Genomic DNA, 23,193 nt, shown 5'->3' on the forward strand with positions numbered 1-23,193 from the left:
GGGCCTTAGCTCCAGCATTGAACGGCTTGCAGGTTAACCACTTTTGCCAGCAAGCGGCTCTCTGCTGAGCTGTGGGAAGAAGGTTGTAAGCCTGCTTTTGTGAAGGTTGATCTACAATAAAGAGCTGGTACATGTATATAGTGAATTAACACCAATTAAAATCCCCCTTTTATGCTTAATTGTCACTGGAAGTTAGCATAATAGATTTAGTAAACATGTATACAGTACAGCAGAAACTTGCTCAACTGCACATACCATTAAAATGGATTTTTGTGACTGCACTGACCAGTGAAATTTGGCTGCTATAGGTAACAATGCTCCCACTAAGGGAGCATCGTGTCCGCTAGCCCCTCCTCTTGACATGCAATAGCACACTTTCAACTGAGCATGTCCACATCTAGTCTGTAAACTTAATCAATCCATTGTACAGCTACTTTCTGTTCTGAGGACTGCTATGCTGATTCTTTGTTGAGGTTCAAGTACCTCATCCAAATCAGGCAGAGTGAAGATTTAAACCCTGGTCTCCCACATCCCAGGTGAGCGCTCTAACTACAGGGCTGTTGGTTAGCAGAAGGGTGGGTTTTTTTGTGGGGGAGGAGGGCATATCTACCATCACCTCCATATTAGTGAGAAAGGGCTGAGCAGGAGATAGGCACTTCCCATTTCACTCCTGGCTAGCTTAGATAGCTCCCCCTCGGCTTGTTGGGTTCTTCGAATCCCATTCTTGGGCACCTACCTCTCCCCCTGTGTTGGATAGGGTGTCAAGCCCTCTGACTCTGGGCTGTGGATTCCATGGGGAAGGAAGGTGCCTGACTGTTACAAGAGTGAGCCTACAGCCCCGTTGGGGGGCCTAACCCTTGCTGGCTAAAGTCTTTTCAAAACTGGCTGTAAGGGTGAGATTTTGAAATGTGCCTAAAAGATTTATTTGGGAGCCTAATCTTAGGCCCCTATTTTTGAAATCTTGGATTTGAGCCTTAAAAACTAACAAAGCATTAGATGAGGAAGAGGAGTTTGCTACAAGTTACCCACCAAGAGCTATTGGGAAAGCAGGTCTGCATTAGATATCTCCGCGCATAAAAGGAAAATGGAACAGACTTCCATCTTAATGTTTTCTCTGCTTGCCTGCTCATTCTTGCACAGACAACTCTAGGAATTAGTACTAGCAATATTAGAAGTTAGAGTTAGAAGCTTGTCACAGGATCCACTTCAGCTAGTTTGCTCAGGAATTGGAGGTTTATTAAGAGAGTGATTGTACCAAGTGATAGTTTCTTTGGTATCACAGATGCTCTAGAGGGTGGTAGGTTTCCCTAGAGAGAGAGAATAGTGTGTGTGTTGATACTCTTATTTTAGAATAAGCTTGGTGTTTGATTAAATTAGACCAATCTACTCTTTCCCCCAACAGCTAACATGTGCAAGTGTTTAGAGAAGATCTGCAAAAGAGTAAACAGAGCCAAGGGAAGGCTGTGGGGGGACTGGTCTGTAGTGTATAGCAGCTGTAGCAGATAGGGTGCATACTGTTAGATGGCTTAAACCCCAAAAGCAAAACACAAAGAAGTTGGGTCAGGCAGGTTGGTAGTAGCAACCCTAACTGCTTCCCAGTGAAATTGTGTTAGCCTTAGTATCCCTAAATATACCTTGCATACAGGAAGTGCAAGTCCTAAGATTGTAATAAGCAGTAGTAGATAGGGATTGAATGTTTCACGTGCACTAATTTGTACCTTATTCCCTAAGACAGGGGGTCTGCCAAGCAGGGTCAGTGTTCGATTTCCTGGGGCCCAGTGCAGAAAACTGAACCCCTGTCACCAGAGGCTAAAGCCAAAGCCTGAGCAACTTTGCTTTGTGAGGGCTCCTGTGGCATGGGGCCCCAGGCAATTGTACTGCTTGCCCTTAATGCCAGCCCTGGGTTTTAGAAGCAGAAAACCAGCTGTGGCACAGGTGGGCTGTGGAGTTTTTATAGCATGTTTGGGGGGGCCTCAGAATGAAAAAGGTTGAGAACCCCTCCCATAAGAGATCTACATTGCTGCTCCAGTTACTACTCACTGAGTTGTCACCATTGGGAGCTGTCTCACTTCCCAACCACAAAAGAGATAAGTACTCATTCTACCCAGCCAACTGTCAGAGTCAAGCAGAGTTGAAGGTCCCTCCCAGCTGGGTGACTAATGCATTGCATGTCAGCTGTTTGTTTCTATCTCATGGGGGTGGCAATAGCTGTGTGATAGATTATATGTATCATGCAGCTTTGCCTGTTTTACCCAGTCTTCCCTCTAATCCATCTCCCTGTGACTTACTCTAGCATGACCATTACCACATCATCGGAGTTCCTCTCAAAATCCCTGAGTTAGGGACCTGAAACAAGTTAAAGAATCTGCCCAAGTTGAAATTCAAACAAATTATTTTCTTTACTTTAAGCCATTTCTTAAATTGACTTTCCAGAAATGTTACTTCTCTCTTTTCCCAAATAGCATTGGGGGAGAGGCATTAGATTAAATATAGTCCCCCATCCTGTGACCTTGTATTTAGCTATATTAACATGGTTTTCAGTTTGAGGCAGAAATCTTGTAGGGTGGCACACTGTTAAAAGTACAGGCAGAGTTCGAACTAGTGTGCAAGTCCTCACAGACTTAAACATAAGCAGGGGCATTTCTACTGATTTCCAATAGGGACTTGTTCTTGACCTAGTGCTATTAAGTGTCTGTCAGTGATCTGGAAAGAAAAAAAATTGTTAGGTAAAGTTTGCAGATCACAAAAATTAGTGTAGTGGGAAAGACAAGTCAGTTCTATACAGAACTATCACCTGGTAAACTGGGCTCATTTGAACAGCAAGTATTTAAATGTAGCTAAATGCAAGGTAACCCAGGATGGGGGACTATTTGGGAGAGCAGTGACTCAAGAAAAGGATGGAGTGAGGTCATGGTGGTTCATCAGCTGCACATGAGGACGTACAGCAATGCTATGGCCAAGAGAGCAAATGCAAGCCTTGGATGTATAAGCAGAGGAACAGTGAGAAGAAGTTGGGAGGTATTACCATTGTTATGGGATTTGAGAGATCATTACTGAAATATTGTGTCCACACTTCAAAAACAATGTGGACAAATTGGAAAAGGTTCAGTAAAGATCTACAAGAATGATTCAAGGCCTGGAAAACCTGCCTTACAGTGCAATAGTAAAGCAACTCAGTGTTTATCTAAAAAAAAAAAAAAAAAGGGCCTTTACCATGGTCAGTAAGTACCTAAATGGGGAAGTGTAGATGCCTCTTTTCTAAATTAAAGACGTAAGCTGAATATAGACATTTGGATTTAAGGAACACTTAATAGCAATGGTATTTAAGATTTGGAACAACTTACCTTGAAGTGTGACGTCTTTCTAAATGATATGCTTTAGGCTCAACCAGAAGTTATGGTTTTGATGCAGGAACGATTGGATTAGGTACTGTCACCTCTTTTATGAAGGTGGTCAGACTAGAGATGATTGTAGTGATCCCTTCTGGCCTTAAAATCTGTGAATGTCTGATAACACCAATACATACTACACTCCTGCATCTTTCAGAATACAGAAGAGCTGTTGTGTGATGCTGTTCCCAGAAACCTTTCTGTGTGCATTTCTTCCAGCAATGAAGTCACCCATTGCCTATGAACAACATGAGGTTATTCATGGAAGTACCAGCTTTCAGGAAATAGCTTCTTTTGTATTATCTCTGAACTGACTATACCAGCCTGGGCCCCCGACCTCCACTTGGATCCAGCCCCATGGCCATCAATAAGATTTATATAGGCACTAGCTTCTGACCACCTGGATCCAGTTGGCAGGTTCAGGACCCATGCTTGTAGGTAGATTTTTGGACAACAATAAGAATGTGCTTCTAACTTGCAAGGCTAACACTGACCAGTGCAGACCCATTCAGTAGCTCTCAGTAGGAAATGGAGAAAAAGAGTAAGGGCCCTTTGAGGAAGAGCCAGCCCTACCTCTTCCTCATTCCCAGGATGAGATTGAGGACAGGTGGTTTCAGGTGCATTTAAAAAAAAATAAAAAATCCCATCTTTTCCAAGACACTTAGAAATGCCGGTGGGTGAGTAAAAGAATCATGTTACCCATGAAAGTGATGTTGAGCTGAAGATCTCTAAGCTCCAAACTATGGATTCACCTTGATAGAATTCTTAGGATTGTTCGAGCTGCTATGAATTCTAGTCCCTATAAACTAGAGATGTCTCATGCTAAATTACTCTTAACAGGCCGAGTGATGTTTTATTACAAAGCTTTTATTAAAAAAACAAATGCTCAGCACATTAAATCAAACTGGAATGACAAAAAAAATTCAGTTGACAGTATTTTGGCAAAGGCTGTGCCTTACTATTAAAAAATGGGTACATCGATGCTCATTTCAGTAACTGGCATAAAATCCCACTAACAGGCTAACAAAAACAGATACAAATACAGAACAAGTGAAGTAAATTCAAGTGCTGGGCTTTTTTTGTGTTTGTTTTTACAAGGAGAAGGGGAAAGGGTGAGAAGAACTCACTGCAGTTGAATTTACTGGATGTATTGCTTATGTTTAGAGTGTAAATGAAACAGGAGTGATATGTCTACTGACCAGCTGACTGTGGTGTTACATTTATTTAGTTTTCTAGGACACTATTACATAGACTGGGAGGCCACTATTTGTTACAAATAGTTCAACAAAAAGCCACGTTTTCCATTAAGGTTTTTTTTTTCTCTGTCAGAAAAAAAAAGACAAAAAAATCAGATACTTGAAGCTTATTTAAAAGCTCACAACTAGTAAAATATACACCAATGACGTTAAACTAAAAGTTAATATAAAAGCGTTCAAGTTTCTTAAAGCTAAAAACAAAATTGATCCTTTTGCACCATTAAATAAAAATGTTTGAGCATCTTCCTCAATCAGATGAATTCCATTCTTCAATGTGCTATATGAGGGTAGCTATTAGTCTATGTTATTCAGTTGGCTGAAGCAGGCAGAGACAGCTGACCTACCTGTTGCCGACTCAATATACAGACAGAGGAGAGAGACAGACTTAGGAGTGCAAGGTGAAGATGAAAGATGTTCTGCTGACCTGGGAATGCTGAAATGCTCCTTTTTATAATCAGGATTGGGGTCCTGTGGTAGTGAAGGGTTTTGGCAGTGATTGTCTTTATGATTCAGTGTCTTTAGCAGTGACATCATGGTGAATTCGACCTCCTAGAAAGACCCTGGTGGTGGTCTGTACAGATGAAGGACACACCTGGGGTTTTAACAAGCTTCCATTTCCAGAAGGGGTCCCGGCGTCGCTGCCTTTGCTTTGCATGTTGAGAAAGCATTTCTTTTCCCACCTACAGAGGGAGGGGAGAAAAAAAGTGTCAACCAAAACCAATTTGCTTTAAGCAATGTCCAAGGAGCCCTCTGAACAAATACACCTTAACCTGTCTTCCTCTGGGGAAGCCTATGATGATGGTCACAGTAATCTCATGGACCAGCTGCATTAGGGGAGTGATTTGGGAATAACCTGAGTTCTAGCAGTGCTTTGGCTTATGGTGGACGCCAGTTAGAATATTCAGGGCTCTTGTTTTATATATTCACCAGATTACTTTGCATTATTAACATTTAAGGTGCCCATAGCTCTAGATTGGGCAAGTCAAAGTGTTAAGCGATGTCTACACTGTGCACCTTATAATGGTGTGGCTGTGCTGCTGCAGCTGCATCATTGTAAGGTGCACTGTGTAGCAACTCAATCAGTGGAAGAGAGCAGTCACATGACAAACAAACTACCACCAACAACGGGTGGTAGCTTTGTCCATGGGAAGCATGGCTCCCGTCAACGAAGCGCTGTCCACACTTAACAAAAACTTTCGTCGTTTGGGGGGGGGGGGGGAGCAGTGGTGGGCGTTTTCACACCCCTGAGTGATGAAAGTGCCAGTGTAGATCTAGCTTTAGAGAAATAATTCCCGTTTGGGGGGGGGGGGGCTTTAATTCCTTGCAACAATTGACCTAGAAGTCTGTTAGAGGATTAGACATCCTCACACCTCAATACGACAATAGTAGGAATCAATTAGAACTCCAGCTTGGTTGGTGCCTCACACCCTACTCTATTTAGGCTATGTCTACACTACATAGCTTTTTGTGACATGGCTGTGTCACCACAGCTGTGCTGCTAAAAGTCACACAGTGTAGCGGCTGTTTGGCTCTCCTGCTGACTAAAAGCTCCCACCCCCAACGTGCTGGCAGAGCACTCCTGCTGCCAATGCACTGTTCACAGTGGCACCTGCTGCGGCAAAAGTTGTGTCGTTCAATTGCCAATGTAGACAGCCTTCGAAATGAATAAATTGTCTTTTAGCAACTATGGGAAAGGTCAAATGGGAGGCTGCTTAGCAGGGTCCTCTGGACCCGTGCCATAGTGTGAAACAGTGAGAAGAAGTTGTCCTGTCTATCAGCTAGGTCAGTCAGAGACTACTGTCAAATAACTGAGCCATGTGGTCTCTGACTGCAGAGTTTGTAAGGATCTTAGGAATGGCTAATATTGTGGCATGCAAAAGGTCACCAGTGCAAGCCTTAAGTACTGCTCATTCCCCCTCCAGAGATAAACAATCCTGATTTTTATAAGTCTCTGTATTACCTCAATCTGGCTAACCCAGCTCCCCCTCTGAAACAGAGACCTATGTAACTGCTGATTCAACAGTCATTCGTGCCCTCCTGACCCAGACAGCAGGATTATAAAAACCCCTCCCAACACTGGTCTAGTGAGTCATGCCACAGTGCTAGATGGTGAATCAGGTATTTTCAGCATAAAAATCACTCTTCAATAGTGAGCTCAGTGTTGTTATGCCATCAACATCTATGTGAACTGTAGCCCTTCAGGTACTGCACAATTGCCACTTAAACCTTCTCATTAGAAGAGCTTTTAAAATGACTGGAAATTATCAGACACAGATTTCAGACTTCATAGGTAATCCAAAGATTTCTTCAGCTGTCCGTGATAAGAGGTAATATCTTATTCAACCCACCTCAGGAAAAAAAAGCTTTGGCGCTTACACAGAACTTCTCTGCAGGGTCTGGGAAAAGGTACAGTACAAGGTGGAACACATTGTCTAGCATAAGCGGTTAACACAATTTCAAGGGACAACAGAAGGTGAAGTTGCCAGTTAACACCTCTCCAATCATTGGGGGGAGAGGGGGGCAAAGGAGAAAAAAGAATGACAAACACTAAAGAAAAGGTGGTAGTGATTTAACAAATGAGACAGTATAGCACCTTGGATCAGGTAAGCCAAGAGATAAACCCTTTTCAAACAAATGGGTTTATGTGGTTAGTTTATTATAATATATGTCAAATCAGACATCAGGTTAGAGAATCATATTGCTGAGTGGCTCTATCATGTCATCAGAGCTGTAACTAAAGCTTAGGGTGCAAATATTTATCCAGTGTGCCAGACTTGAAAATGTAAAGTACATTCCTGTCAGCAGTTTAAATTGAAGTCTCATTATAGAAGGTGTTTGTACAGTGCATCTTGGCTATTGGTTAGACCAGGACTCGGTAACCTTTCAGAAGTGGTGTGCCGAGTCTTCATTTATTCACTGATTTAAGGTTTCGCGTGCCAGTAATACATTTTAATGTTTTTAGAAGGTCTCTGTTTAATAGACAAAGTAAATAAGGTTTTTTTTTAAAATGTTTAAGAAGCTTCATTTAAAATTAAATTAAAATACAGAGACCCCTGGACCAGTGGCCAGGACCCAGGCAATGTGAGTGCCACTGAAAATCAGCTTGCGTGCTGAAGGTGGCACGCATGCCATAGGTTGCCTATCCCTGGGTTAGACAGTCGTTGACTTATTACTTTAACTGAGCAATTATACAAGCTAAAGCTCTCTGGGGACCAAATCCAAACACACACTGAAATCAAGACATTTCTTTACTTTAGTGGTTGCAGAATCAGGTCCTAAATCCCAACCAGTAAGTTGAATTATCAAAAGAGTCTACTAAGAACCATTATTTTGGTGGAAGAGAAAAGGTGAGGGAGGACAAACACTTAGTAAACAAGGCTGCTTCAGAAAAGCAGAACTGCACTAGAATGAAAATGCAAATCCTGCTGCAAAATCCATTCAGATGTTTAATTTGAGGGAGAGCTGACACACTCTCTATCACCCTCCTCCCTACTTAGCTGAATAAGGGAAATTTTCACTTGGTGCTGTGCTTGGTAGTCACAAAAACAGCAAGTTAAGCTGTTGTGCCCTTAACTAGCAAAGTCAAATGCTCATTGCAAAGAAACAGCTGTTTCAACAGACATGGTCTGTATTGACTAATTCAGTTCCTATTTCCTTGGAAAACCATCCCAAGCCCCAACTAAAAAAAGCCTCTTCAGTTTCCTGCATTTTTTTTAAAGTAGCACATTGCTCCATATCATACAGGGATCAAAGAGTTATGAAGGGCTCTACCTTTCCAAGGAGCACGAAAGAGGCCAAGCAAACAGCAGAGGAACACTGGTGAGAGCACCCTGCAGATTTATATTTACTTTGTGCCTTTTCATCCCAGATTTTCAAAGGTTTGGTCCAGGTTGCTCTTCCTGGGAAGGTTTTCCTCTCAGTCTTACATGAAAACATTCAGCTTCCTGTTGAGGAATGGCCTTGAGGCGCCAGGCCAGTAGTTCACAGCAGTCAGATACAAGTGCTGTGATTCAGAACTACTCCCCATTAGCAGCCACCAATGTCTACTTCACTGAAGGAAATGAAATGCTCTTCTGTTGAGATGATTCCCTACCTCCTCCCCCTTCCCTTCCCAGCAAGCTGTCTTTGAAGTCAGGAGGTTAAAATAACGACCATGGCCTTGCTCTGGCCTTCAATTTTTAAACGGGGACCTTTACTACTTTCTGAGTCAAAGTACAACTGTAGCAATTTCTGGCTCACATTTTCATAACCTCTCCCTTCCTCTCCTCATTCCTTTTTCCACCAGTAAAAAGAGGCTGCTTACAGGATTCCAATTGTACAAAGGGGTGTTAAAAAGGAGACCTAAAGTTATTGTTTCCAGGGTAATACTATAGAAAATTACACAGTAGTTAGCCTGAAAATGAGGGCTAGGATACAGTTCCCCCCCAGCTGCCTATATGTTAAGGCTACAAACTGAAAGTAACTTCTACTGCTGATAGACCAAACACTACCTTTAAAAAAAACCAAACTACTACTATGGTGTTGCCTTAAAGATATAAAACAGGTCAAATCAGGATTCTTTTCAAGAAACCACAGGCATGTGCGAAGGAGACTGAAGACTTCCCACATCTGAGACTTCACTGGGGGGCTGCAGCTGAAGTCTGGCCAAGCCAGGCATGCCCCAGCAAAGCCCAATCCACAAGTGAAGTCGGCGCAATCAAAGACTGCAATTACAGTTCCCTGGCTGTGGTTAGGCTTCAAAGAAAGTGCTGCAAGTCACATTTTACATATGTGAAGTCTTCAGCCTGAGCCGCAGCCTGCCATTTGCACTGTACATCAGACTGCAGAAGATACACACACCCCTCTCTGTCTTTGGAATAAGTAACTGAAATGGAAATAAAAATCAAATATAAAAAGCTCTTAGATTTTGATAAAGCTGAACTTCAGCAACTAGCAACTCCAGACTTGTGACTCACAACTGGAAGTTAGTTGGGTGAAAAACACAAAAATGATTTTTGCTTTCCAAAAAAGTGTGACTAAAGTTTTTCACCCTTTTCCTCCCTACTCCTTGCAATGAAATGGAATGAATACTAGTCCCTGGAGGCCTTATCACCCTCATTTTACAGAACGTTACAAAATAAAGTTACTCATCTTCATGATTAAACAAAGTTTAAAGAGGCTGATGTGCTGGAGGATGATGGGGATTATACAGAATCATCCAGTTCAGATCAGTTATTGGAAGCAGGGTGTGTAAGTAGCTTTACAAAGGCGGTGGATAAAGGGATACTAGCGCCCCGGAAAAAGCTATTTGAGAACAAGTGTGCTTTAAAATGGGCTGCATTTGCCTGGTTTTTCCACAGCACTTTGGGGTAGGGCAGTGGAAAGAAGGGAAGGGAGGGCGGGATTTCAATTGCAAAACCTGCTTTTTATTAGTGTGTTTTGAATGTCATGTCAAACTATGTCCTGAGCAAAACTAATTAGAAATCCAAAAATGTTATTTTCTTTTGGAGTTTGCAGAACTACTGCTAAAGGCCCAACTTCTTGCTACTGTTTCTCAATATTAAAGACACAAGTAAATAGGAAAAAAAAAAAAAAAAATCAAGCTACTAGTACATTCTTAGACTGAAGCATTTATAAGACACACACACCCCACCTTGTCTATCCAGGAAATTCTTAGTTTCTTCATCCATGCTAGCACCAGTTCAGCTCCAGTGCTGGCAATTACAGTGGGATTACTAGTGTTATGCAGATGCAGCAGCATCTGCTGGTGTTTTATATGATATGAGTCAAACCTACTCCAAAGCAGGGGGGTTAATGACAGGGCTTAAAGTGCCAGTGGCTACCTAAAGCCCTGGCTATGCTAGGGTTCCCACTGGTGGAGTAGCACCAGCAGCAGATTTTGTTAAAGGCATTGTAGAGAGCCCAAAGATGACCCTCAAACTAATCACTGTTACTGTGATTGAAGGGATTATACTGGAAACTCTTCCATTTCAGACAAGAAACTGTAGTTTATAATAAAAACTTCAGGTTACCTCTAGGCAGCCAAGACTCCAGCAGCGTCTTTGAGAGAAGAATGATCAGTATATTAAGTGACCTGCAAGGGAGGAAAAATGGGTTTGTGCCCTTTTTGCTTCTTTATGATGTATAATGAACATTTGACGGAATAAACCTTTCAAGGGGGGGAGGGGGAATTGCTTAATTTTTTACATTAGAAATTCAGTTCTTGTCTACACTATTCCTGCTGAAAGATTTGGTCTGATAGAAGAAAGTATAACATCACAACAAGGAAGTAAAACCCGCACAATTGAGAGGAGAAGGGAATTTAGTCAAGGTTTCAAATTTTGTTAACTCAACACTAACTCAAGCACCTGACAGGGGCAAGTGCAAAGATTCCCTTCGATTCTCTTATGAAAGCAAGAAAGTTGCTTGCAACAACTTGATATTCTTAATACTTAAAAGGTAAATCAAGTAAAAATTTCTTCAGATAAAAAAGAAGCAAAAAAATGGCAAAAACTTTTTCCCCCCCTTGTAAATCACATTTAAGCGAGAGCAAGTACAATTTTTGGTTAGACTTAACTCTGATTTGAAGAACCAACGTCAAAATTCAGCCTATGGTCATGAATGAGTTAAGACAGAAATAATTTTATATTGGAGCAAAAATCTCTCAGTTGTTACAGCCATCTGTTTTTACATAGCTCCATTAACTCCCTCTTTCCCAAGTCCAAAGTTTCCATGCAAAGTAGCAATGCATAGAACTCACTCTGGAACCCAAAAGGCTCAATCATCATTTCCTAACAACCACCAACTGCTAAACAAACAAACAACAAAAACCTTATCTCTGTTGTGCTCTCAAGCTGGAGTACTAAAGGCAAATAGCAATACACATTAGTCTCCAATTCTAACAACTCACGAGGGGATAAATTTGCAAGAAAAAACAAATCACAACAGTTAAAAAAGCTTTCCTCAACTTCCAAGTGAATGCAAATTTTTCCACAATGGAACCTTGAGCTATTTTTGCACTAAAATTCTACCTTCTGACCTTTGAATATACTGAGGGAGGCTGTGCTTTCCAAAAGTCACATGCTGGGAATCAGGGTGTCCAGAGTTCTAATTCCACCTAAATGAGAGCAGATTTCATAAGTTGAACTGCTGTAGCTCTTCATAAAACATTTTGTGTGCATAGCACATTATCCCTATTTTTACAATGAGGAAGCAGACGCAGAAAAAGTAAATGGACCCACTCACATAATAGCACAGATGAATCTGCATCAGCAGGTCCGTGCAAGGGAAGAGGAAGTCCTGTCCTTTCCCATCCAGGCCAGGACTAGCAGCTAGGAGTCCCTGGCTGGGGTGCTCCCAGCAGCAGCACAGGGGAGATCAGACCCACCTCCAGAAACCTCCCCCAGCTTCAGGAAGTTGCACGGCTTCTGAGAGCTCAACTCTGAAGGCAGCGCAGACGTGAGGGTGGCAATCCCGTGACCCCTCCCCCCCCCCACAGCTTTGACACATCCCTGGTTCCTCCCTCCCCTGACCCTTTTTTGGGTCGGGACTCCCACAGTTATAACACTGTGAGCTTTCAGATGTAAACATCTGAAAATGTGAAACTGAGCAATTTTAAAGCCCTCTGGCCATGAAATTAACCAAAATGGACTGTGAATTTGGTAAGGCCCTACCTATACGTGTCGCTGTGGAAGTCTTAACCCTGTACACCTTCAGATTTTTGCTCATGGTCGAAGACTTTAAACTGGGGAGAGGATCAAAGATTAAATAGACTTGTCTGGGGGGCAGCGAGAGCTAGTTGTTTAAGTACCAGATCAGGCTCAGGAGACCGGTTCAGTTAATAATTGGCAGAGGTCACGCCGCTAAGTCAAAACCTCTGAGCCTCAGGTTGCTTATGTGTAAGATGGTTGTTTTCATGTTTTACTTACTACAAAATGTTAGAGTGGGTTTCCCAAGTGCAAAGTACTATAAAATGCCAGCCAGTGGTAGAGGGGAAATAGAACTCAGGACAAGAGCTGGTCGGAGAATCAATGGAACCATATTCTGTTGGAATATGCAGTTCCATTGAAACTGAAACGCTTCATGATTTGCTTGATTTTGCCAAAAATTCATTTCAGGAGGGGAAAAAGAAAAAAATTCTGAATGTCAAAACAGGATGTTTTGAACATTTTTAGGACAAAATATTTTGATATGACCTTTAGTTTTGTAAAGAAGAATGCTGAAATTTTCAAGTTTCATTCTGATTTGAACTGAAATCTTAAAATAGTCTGTAAAACAGAATTTCCATCCTCAACACGAGGCTCTACTCAGAACTTCAGTTGCCTGTCGGTGCTAAATTCACTAAACCATGCAATTCTGAGCCGGGGTGGAGGTGGACTACCAGCAGCCTCCCCCTCCAACTCTCTTCTTCCCAAAGGTCAAAATTAGAGCAAAAAGTTTCACATTCCCTCCCTCACTCCAACACCACCTTAAAAGGTATTTTTAAAAAAACATTTTCTAGGGAGGGGATTTCAAGATCTTGTAAAACAACTCCTGCCTCACAGAAGTTTCCTTTGAAACAGGGTTTTGTTTTATTGACTATTTAGAATCAACATTTTTAATTAACACTGATTTACTTACTTTTTGGACTTCATAAATTTGGAGCATGAACAGGGACAAGTCAGTTTCACTTGTGTATAGCTCATCTGATTTCACTTTCTAGCTCTTGTAATAGAGTATGTGGGTTGCAAATATTGCAGGTTGGGATTTCAATACGAATCATCTTAATAGTTTAAATCCATGGAATCACTTTGATCTAACATTTGTAAAAAAGTTTAGAAAATTTATATGTTCACCTTAGATTCACCTGCCAATGTTCCCTTAAAAAAATCAAACAAATAAAACCATACACTATGCCCTAGGTAACAGATGGAGACATGGCACAAAAACTTAACAGGTTTATTCTGGAATCTACTACAAATGCCAAAAGGTAAGTAGAAGAATGTTCTATTCCTCATCTCTCCCAATTGGTGTCACCGTATTCTCTACATGTAACCTGAAAAGGACAATTTAAAAAAAAAGTTTGTCTTTTTTGTTTCTTCGTAATGTATGAACACTTGAAGGGAGGAGACTTTTTCCTTCTTGTTTGTCTTTCACATTAGAAATGTCACTATCAAAACTGATCTCCGCTTGGTTTTCTGGCAGACCTGCTGTATACATTAAGTCCATGTGTGCTTTTGCACATTTTTTGAAGCTTCAACAAAAGATACCTATAGGTATTTCCAAAATGTTAGTCCCTGATATTAACACCTGTTTCAACAAAAACACTCACTCTCTCAAAACATGATGTCATCATTACCCTAGTTCTCCAGCCATCAAAGAGCTTCCAGGATAGATAAGACCTAATTTCTCATGTGGTAACAGATTTTTTTAAAAATGCAAATAAGCTTTATACATCATAAAGCACCAGAGGAGACCATGCGCTTTGCTGGTCACTTAAGACTTAGATTCACTGCAGTAGTCATATTGCTATTTTTAAGGGAAAGTGGCGGGGTAATTATTTTCACTATTATAGCTTAGGGGATTGATAAGATATACTAGAGTGAACACTCTCTTGCTTCTCTGCCAGATAGCATACAGGGTCACAATGTTTACACCTCAAAAACACTTTTGCTGACAGCCACCTTCCCTACGTCCAAACACACTTTACTAGAATAACCATGTCAGCCAAAGGAAATTTATAAGCGTTACAGTAAATAAAACTGGAATTATGCCCCCTCCCAACTCCTGACACATTAACAAATCCGGGGTCACAATTTTGATGTTCTCTACACTCTGCTTACTGAACTCTCCAATCTGTCACTGGATTGCTTTTATTTTTTACTAATCTACCAGCAATTTAAAGAGCTTTACCAGACAAGCAATAAGATGTGTACTTCATCTTCATGTTTCTACATGACATCGGCCAGGAAACTACCTGGTAAACTGCAGTCATCTGACCAAGTTCTTTTTCACGTATTATATTATTTATGGCAGTAGGTTTCGTCTAGTTCACATTGTTCTGGTCACCGTCTCACTCATTTCCACTACTGCTTAGAAATAAATTTTAGTTTTGGATTCATTAGTTACCAGCTATTCAAAATCTCATCCTTTTTTAATAGAATTTGGCTCCAATATTCCTGTAAGGGAATAGATACTAAATGTAAAATAATTAGTCTTCCACTTAAGCCTCGCAAAAAATAATAATAATCAAAGTAAGCCTCTAATGGGTTTTGATTGTAAATAAAAATTATTCAGGTTTTCTTCTCATATTTGAGAGTGCTGCTGAACTAAATTAAATGCTAGTCCTGCCAAATTGTTAAACTGCAAATAAGGATATATTTAATTCTCCCAGCTTTAATTTCTAATTACTTTATCACTCCTTAACTAGCTGAGAACTTGACATATGGCAAGGTGCAAATCATTAAGTGATATGCCAATCGCAGTTCTTGTATATGTCAAGTTAAATATTTCCACATTTCAGTGTAACAATCTAGAGTGGGATTTTTTGTAAGTGTTTTTTAGTTGCACCTTTCCAGCAATTTAGAAGTAGTTCTTCAGTTCATAATGAGAAAAAGCAGCTTGTTTGATTCTGTCAAAAGAATCTGAAATCTCCACTTCCTGTACAGAAGTTGCTGCCATTTATGGGTTTGCTAAGGATGCTTGCATTCTGCAAGCTGCCTTCTCCCCCCCCCCCCCCCTAGAGTGACCTTTTCATTATCAATTCATTGATCTGAAGCCACCCTCCCCACCAAAAATGCTACTTTTACCATTGGCAAGTCATATGGCACCTTCAGATTGATTCTAGAAAAAGTGTTTTTCCCACAAATAAGCAATATTTTTGATGCTGTGTTAAGCAATATCTGCTTAAAACCACCACCACCAACAAAATATGTTTGGAGACAATTCTGTAATGCTTTGAAATTCACCATATTCATTTGAGGATCACAGAGTAGTTTCCAAACACTGGATTGCCAGGCACTGAACTCAGCATTGCAGCATGTCATTTTCAAACAACTTTATTAAGCTTAGTCAGAATCCAATCTCCACGTCTCATGCACCAGACAGGTCAGCATGAAGCAGGGTTTCAAATGAAAACTAACTTTAAATAACCAACAGTGGAGCAGTAAAAAGTTTACAGGTGTTCACATGTGGAGAGGTGAGCAACTCATAAAGCGATTAGTTCTCATTAAATGATGGATGAGCAAAAAGTTTGAGGCCCTGGCTTAACTTGGATACACTCAAACACATGTGGGCACACCTTTCCATATACCTTAACTCAGTGGCTCTCAACCTTTCCAAACTATTGTACCCCTTTCAGGAGTCTAATTTGTCTTGTGAACCTCCCTCCCCCTCCCCCGCAAGCTTCAGCAAAACTCCTTGCTTACAAATCAGACATAAAAATACAAAAAGGTGCCACAGCACACTATTACTGAAAAATTGCTGACTTTCTCATTTTTACCATATAATTATAAATCAATTGGAATATAAATATTGTACTTACATTTCAGTGTATCGTATATAGAGCAGTATAAACAAGTCATTGTATGAAATCTCAGTTTGTACTGACTTTGCTGGTGCTTTTTAATGTAGCCTGTTGTAAAACTAGGCAAATATCTAGATGAGTTGATGTACCCCCAGAAGACCTCTGCGTACCCCTGATTGAGAACCACTGCCTTAACCCATCTCTCTTAGAATGTGTCTTCTTCTAACGCCTCCCGCATCTGATCCTTCTTTCAACTACACTCCCCTTAGTACAGAAGTCTCAGGCTGATCTCCACTGCTTAGACCTATGGATTCTCTCTTTGCTCCCTCCCCCCACTAATTTCTGTTTATCCTCAGAGCCTGACCGCTTGCCCTCTGACCTCCAATGGATTCCTTACATTTGTAGAGATGGTGTGTGGTGTGCCAATTTAGCACTTTTTGCTTCTCTGAGATCTTCAGATCTCAGACCCTTTAGTGAATCTCATTTTAAGGGCACTCCCTAATGCATTATCATCGCTTGTCCCCAGGGAAGTCCAGGAGACTTATTTCAGAAAGGTCTGGCCAGTACAGACTGCAACAGCCCTATTGTGGACGTTGTAGTATATTAAGGAAACTGATGCCTATTGTAGGAAAAATATACCTGGACTGGGTGTGGAAAGGCAGGACCGGCTCCAGGGTTTTTGCCGCCCCAAGCAATGCGGGGGGGGGGGGGGGGGGAGCCGCAATTGCGATCGGCAGCACTCTGGCGGCAGCTCCACCGTGCCGAAGAAAGTGGTGGTAATTCGGTAGCAGGTGCTTCCCTCCGAAAGAGGCCCGCCTCTGAATTGCCGCAGAACAGCCCGACGTGACGCCCCTTCCCCTTGGACGCCCCAAGCACCTGCTTGCTGGGGTGGTGCCTGGAGCCGTCCCTGTGGAAAGGATACCTATCCTAGCCTTCAAAGTAAACATCCGTTATTTTACGTTTGGGGGACTTATGTTTTCTGAATCAGTCTGCCCATTCGTATCTCTCACTGGAACACATTTGCACTGCCCTTATAATCGCACACAATCACTGTATCAACAAGTGTCATTCAAAAAAAGCTACCTGCACAGAACAAACAAGACAGCCTAGCTCCAGTGGAGAAAAAGATATCTACCATTCTCAAATTCCATGTTACAAATTGCGTGAGGAGAGAGAGACAGGTATTATAACAACACTTCCCACGCCAGTTAGGGAAAAAACACAAACATTTGCAACACATTCATCCACTTCTATTTCAGCTAGTAAGAACATTCTCTTTGTTAGCGACAGAGTTCATAAAAATATTCCCAACACAAATAATTCACTTGAGGCAGAGCATCTGTTCTGAGAATCAAAGCAATCCCAGAAAAACTGAAAAATTTCCCAGTGTTCAAGAGCTTTTAACTGAGTGGAATATATTGAAGTTTGATAAGTCCTACACATTAACAAATTTTAACCACTTAAGTATCTTGCCCATCTACAAGAATTCAGAAAGGGTATAAATTTGGACCTGTGATGATAGTAAGTCAAAAGATCAGTTTTATCATAACTCTAAAGCCCAAGATTAAACCATGTACATGACATTTTTATTAAATTTGGCAAGGAGATAAAGGTTGAGCCAAGTAGGATATTATTCACATGCTGAGAAGTGTCATGGTTTGTATTTCCCAATTTTAATACCTGGGCCACCACTGTTCTCTTACTGGGCAAATGATTCCATGAAAATAGCAAGAACCATCCTACCTGGTATACCTGCATAATAAAAGTAGACTAGTTCCACATGATCTAGATGCATATAATCTGCAAAAAAGGGACCCTTCCTAAGTATTTTCAATTTCAATACAATTGACAATATTTACTAAAGGCTCCTTTTTCTGTTTTATCATTAGGGATACATAGATATGATTTTTGCTGTTTAGGCATCAATCTGTTCCCACTTGTTCCTCCACTTGCAGTCATGAGCTTTTTCACTATATAAATCACCTCTACAAATAGTAGTGAAGTCTCAGAGAAGAGGATTTCAGATGAATAAGCAACAGGACTTGCTTGCAGATGAGTTTCTAACAAAGAATGAGCCTGTTTTTATGCATGGTACAGAGCGTGTGTTTTAGCATAGTACTCAATAAAACTTGTATTTAGAGACTGCAAGGAAGGAGGTACTGAGTCTAATACCCAAGACATTCACGTTTACTTTTGACAAATCTGACATCAGAACAATATTTGCTGTGCAGACTCTAATAAAGTTTACTATAAAAAGGGGTCCAGGTCAGATTTTCTGAAATTTTGCATAAAAGGCAAAACATCTAACCTATATGTTTACTTGTATATTTTCCTCCTACTCTATTCATTTCAACCAAACCACACCCCTAAGATTTCACTATTGAAAACAACAAATAGCTCTTCAACACAACACAGTTTAGACTGAATAACATGACAGCATAACATGCAGAAGGGTAGCGAGTTGTATTCTGAGTGGCATATAGCACAGGGGAAATAGTAGAGTAGCTTAGCTTGTATTCCTCTCGTAGAGCACAAGCAGCTGTACATCCAATAGATAACAGTTTTACTGGCTACTTTCAAAGCGTGAAGTCAGCCAGGGAAACAAACAATAGAAGATTTAGTAGCTACACACATTTTCTTTCTGTAGCCAAGAGTTTTTCAGGAGGAAGGAGAGAGAGAAGGGACCTGGAATGTGATTCAGATCCCACACTGGCAATGAAAGGGTTAAGGGGCATTGGTGAGCTCAATTAGCAACTACAGGGCATGTCAGGCTCAATTAAGGCTAATATGTAGGGGAGAAGTTTTGTGGTTAATATGAAGAGAAGATTTCAGGGCAAAGGGGGAAAGAAGCCCAGGAGAGTAGGCCCTGGTGTTCTCTCCTGAGAAAGAAATTCTGAATTGGTCAGGAGAGAGACTAAAACTACAGGGGTGGATAAAAGGGCAAGAACCAGATGCTCTGGGCAGTGTTGCTCACTACCAGAGCCAGAAAGGAGTTGGGCAAAAGGGCCTAGGAACAGACCAAGATAGGAAGAACCCAGGGACAGCAAGGAGTTGGAAGGAGCAGACCTTGGGACCAGGACCAGGACCAGAACCCAGAGCGGTTGGGGGGACCTGTGTTCCTCTCCCCAAACCAAGGAAGGTGGTGGGAAACCCCCTGATGCAAGATATAAAGACTACTGGAAGCCCTGAGACAAGAAAGTGGAAGGACCATTGGACTCAGGGTTAGGGGCCAAAAACCCAACATAAGGTCATTGAATTCTGTTTGTCAGTTGTACTTTGTTACCCTTGTGGGGAGAGATTAAGTGACCTGCCAGTGGGCTGAGTCCTGAGAATAAGCAGACCTCTGCAGGGCCAAGGAGGCTATAAGGAGGGGGCGACAGAGGAGGTGATCCTGCCAAGCCCAGCCATGAGAGGGCATGCAGTGGCTGGTGAGTCACTGCTCTGCAGGATCTGTCCATATTAGTGTACAATCTGGGCTAATTAGATTGTGAAAATGAAATATTTCAACCGACTCAGTGGCCTCCATAAATGGATCTCATTACAGAGGAGGAAGCTGAATCTCCTTCTAGCACAAAGAGAAACAAACATTCTGCTGTGGTAGAGTCTATACTGATAAGCATATCAGATACCTTTAATGGCTATCCATTGTGTAAATTAATAGTGATCTACTCTTGGAGAGTGAGATGAAGAGAAGAATCTCTAATCTCTAAAATGGAGAACAGAAATTGAAATTTAAAACAAAGAAACTGAGACTTAGCCCAATCATCACAGGAGAAAAATTCTTAATAGCTGAAATAGTCTATTTTCTTATACCTCGCTTTTTGTTAGTGTTTATGAATCATTTTCAATTAAAGTATAAGACTATGAGAAAAAGCAAACCAGTGCACCCAGCCAACTAGCATCCTGAAGTCAGCAACAAGTTAATTGCAGTGCTACAAAGCACAACTCTGACCTGCCGTTTATGAATTTTGTGTGGTGTGCTGGCTGAAAGAGTTTATATTGCTTAATAAAGCCATCCCTGTGCTTCACAGGCAGACTTGCAGCTAGTCAGTGAGGTATGGTCTGTTTGAAAAATGTAAATAAGAAAAGGGAGGTAGTAAATCTCTAATACATAGCCGGTATAAAAACCATCAATAATCAAAACAAGGTTTCTTTGGGATATGGTATTTCTATAATTTGTGCTAAATTTAGATTTAATTGTAGAATTAAATCTAAGTAGTTTTACAAGAGTGTCTCTTTTACAACTGAATTTTAGCAGTAAAGCTTTAGAGATGTTCTTACCATGCTTCAGATGTAGGCAGCTGTCATTCTGGGACCTGTACCTGTAGAAGATTGTTGTTCTTTAACAAATTTCCATTGAAGAGTTTTTTCACATTCCAAATAAGTTTTATGCTACAATATTTATATAATTTGTTTTGTTCTTTTTTATGGTTCTTATACCAGCCATTTTGTTGTGGTTTTTTTTTTTTTTAATATATTTTTCAAGTAAAAGGAAAAGAAAAGAAGAGACCTCACTGATGCTTTGAGCCAGCCTATAAGGCAGCTGTTAGTGTACAAAAACTAAAATGTAAAAACACAATACTACAGTGGCTACTCAAGTTACATGAAAGGATTATTTAGTGTCAAATAATCACAGGTCTGACACGCTTTCTTTGGTCTAAGTATGATAGGGAAATGGGCATAAAGGAAATAAACAAGCAAAACAAGACAATAAAGGTGGCAATGGATAAGTTCATCCAAAGTGAAAATACTCAGTTTCTGTCTGAGAGTGAAAATGCATATTTGATGCATGTTTAGTCACTCACATTCAAAATAAAATATTTTAAATATAGAAAGAGGTGAAGCAAGTGAAAGTGTTCTGAAATGGAAGTGTGTGTGTGTGTGTGTGTGTGTGAGAGTGTGAGAGAGAGAGAGAGAGTGTGAGAGAGAGAGAGAGAGAGAGTGTCCACATATGACATGTGGAAAGTAAAACAAAACAAGAGAGCCAGCCACTCTCAACATACCTGCCGTTGACTCCTGTAGCTTCTCTCTCTTCCTCTTCTTTTTCTTCCCCTGGAAGATAGATGATTTTACCATACCATTCTATATATAGACTTATTTTTCCTTTGTCACCTCCACCCAATAACCATTAAATGAATTCTTTGCATAACACCCCAAATCTGAAGATATTGTGAGAAAGTGGCATTGAAGCAATAGCATTTTCAATGTAGTTAAAACCCATCTCACATTTCTTCCAGCAGTTCCAACTATAGGCACAGTTTTACCCTTTTCATGCTTATGGAGAAAAATGTGCAAGGGCCTTAGAATGCATTTTTTAAAATGTGACAAGCCTAGACACCTAGCATTTGTCAGCATTATTTCATCCCAGGTAGACCACCAGCAGAAATATTTTCTTGCTGATGTAGAAACACTAGGTCAGTACCATAATTTACAGTCCTAAGATGCCTTCATATATCATCTTAGAATCAAATAGGAAAGAAACAGTCTTATGTGACACCAACAGAAGGGTTTTCCAGGGTGCAGAAATAGTTGGCACCTAAACTTGCCCTCCTGTTATAAATCACTCTGAAAGTTTATTCCAGTACGTTAACTGTAAAAATCAAGGCCCTGTGTGTCATGAGGCTGAACAATTTGCCATAGAAGCCACCCTTGGAGCAGAGTTGCATTCCAAAAACTAAATTTTCATTAAAAATTGCTGGTCCTTGTGCTTGCAAAGATAACCTTTTAAAAACCATGAACCAAGTATAAAATCCACGCAGCACGGTCTCTGAGTTTGCAAAGAGCCTGAAACAATAGCTCAAAGAGCCATGAACTGCCCCACTCATCTAGATGTGGGGTTAACTGAGGGCATGTCTACATTTACCTCCGGAGCGATCAATCCAGTGAAGACGATCAATCTAATGAAGATGCGATAAATCGACTGCCGAGCGCTCTCCCGTCGACTCTGGTACTCCACCGGAGCGAGAAGCATACGCGGAGTCAATGGGGGAGCGTCAGCAGTCGACCTACCACAGCGAAGACACCGCGGTAAGTAGCTCTAAGTATGTTGACTTCAGCTACGTTATTCATGTAGCTGAAGTTGCGTAACTTAGATCGATTCCACCTCCCCCATCCCAGTGTAGATCAGGACTGAGGAATGTTACCTCTGAAACATAATAACATGCATTTATATGCACCATAATAGATTGAGTTATTTTCCAACAGTATGACGTTCTGTCTGGAACCACTTTTGTTACACAAGTGCATCCAACATTTGTGTTCTTGGCATTGAGAGAAAGGATTACTCCTTTGAAGCTCTCCACGATCATGCCAGTCAAATTGTGGTCATCAGTATTGCTGTTCACTCACTAATGCCATTTCAATTGGCTACAGTACTCTTATACTCGCTGTCAAACCGCTGGATGTAAGTGTTCCATCTCCTAGTCAGCTACATTTCAGTGATGGACAAAATACTTCATTATATAGATTAATTCTGAAGGATCCCAAAGCAAAGATGCTATACATAAATACAAGGTAATATGTAGTTTTCAATTCAAATTAGGGGAATCTAAAGTAAAACAGAGTTATCTTCTAATTGAGGTAATCTGCTATAAGAAGTTGTACTACTTTTAACCAGGGCTAATTTGCTTTCTGCTACCTGATGGATTGATAAGTAGTGGCATAATATTAAAAAAGGTAGGTATAGCTAGTCCATCTGAATAGGGACATATTTACACGGAACCCCTTCTTGCAAATCGGGTCTCGTCTACCCTTGAAATGCTACAATGGCACAGCTTCGCTGCTGCACCATGTAACGCTTCAGTGTAGACACTACCTATGCAGACAGGAAGGGTTCTCCTGGTGGAGTAGGTAATCCATTTCCCCAAGAGGTAGTAGCTTAGTCAATGGAAGAATTCTTCTGTCGACTTAGCACTGTCTACATGGGGGTGGGGGGGGGGGGGGGGGGGGGGGGGTCGGCTTAACTACATTGCTCAGGGATGTGGATTTTTACACCCCAGAGCGACTTACTTGAGTTGACCTAACTTTTTAGCATAGTCCAGGCCTAAAACATTTTAAAAATCAACTA

General features: G+C 41.0%; 1 protein-coding gene across 11 annotated transcripts in view; it reads right to left on the reverse strand.

The window, feature by feature from the left end:
- Positions 1 to 4,235: 4,235 nt before the first annotated feature.
- The window catches only part of LEF1 (lymphoid enhancer binding factor 1), a 99,603-nt gene continuing 80,645 nt past the window's right edge, over positions 4,236 to 23,193 (reverse strand). For 5 of the 11 annotated variants that reach the window (XM_034772312.1, XM_034772306.1, XM_034772314.1 and 2 more), the window contains 2 exons: positions 21,131 to 21,179; positions 4,236 to 5,325 (listed from right to left, as the gene is read on the reverse strand). In XM_034772312.1, coding sequence (XP_034628203.1) covers positions 5,246 to 5,325; positions 21,131 to 21,179 — 129 coding nt within the window. In that variant the 3' untranslated portion in view covers positions 4,236 to 5,245. Of the gene's footprint in view, positions 5,326 to 10,656; positions 10,719 to 19,756; positions 19,834 to 20,408; positions 20,450 to 21,130; positions 21,180 to 23,193 lie in introns of all 11 variants that reach the window. The other 6 variants (XM_034772309.1, XM_034772315.1, XM_034772313.1 and 3 more) reach the window with 4 other exon arrangements.

The sequence above is a fragment of the Trachemys scripta genome, chromosome 5 (assembly GCF_013100865.1).
Source record: "Trachemys scripta elegans isolate TJP31775 chromosome 5, CAS_Tse_1.0, whole genome shotgun sequence".
In the NCBI taxonomy this organism is placed as follows: domain Eukaryota; kingdom Metazoa; phylum Chordata; order Testudines; family Emydidae; genus Trachemys; species Trachemys scripta.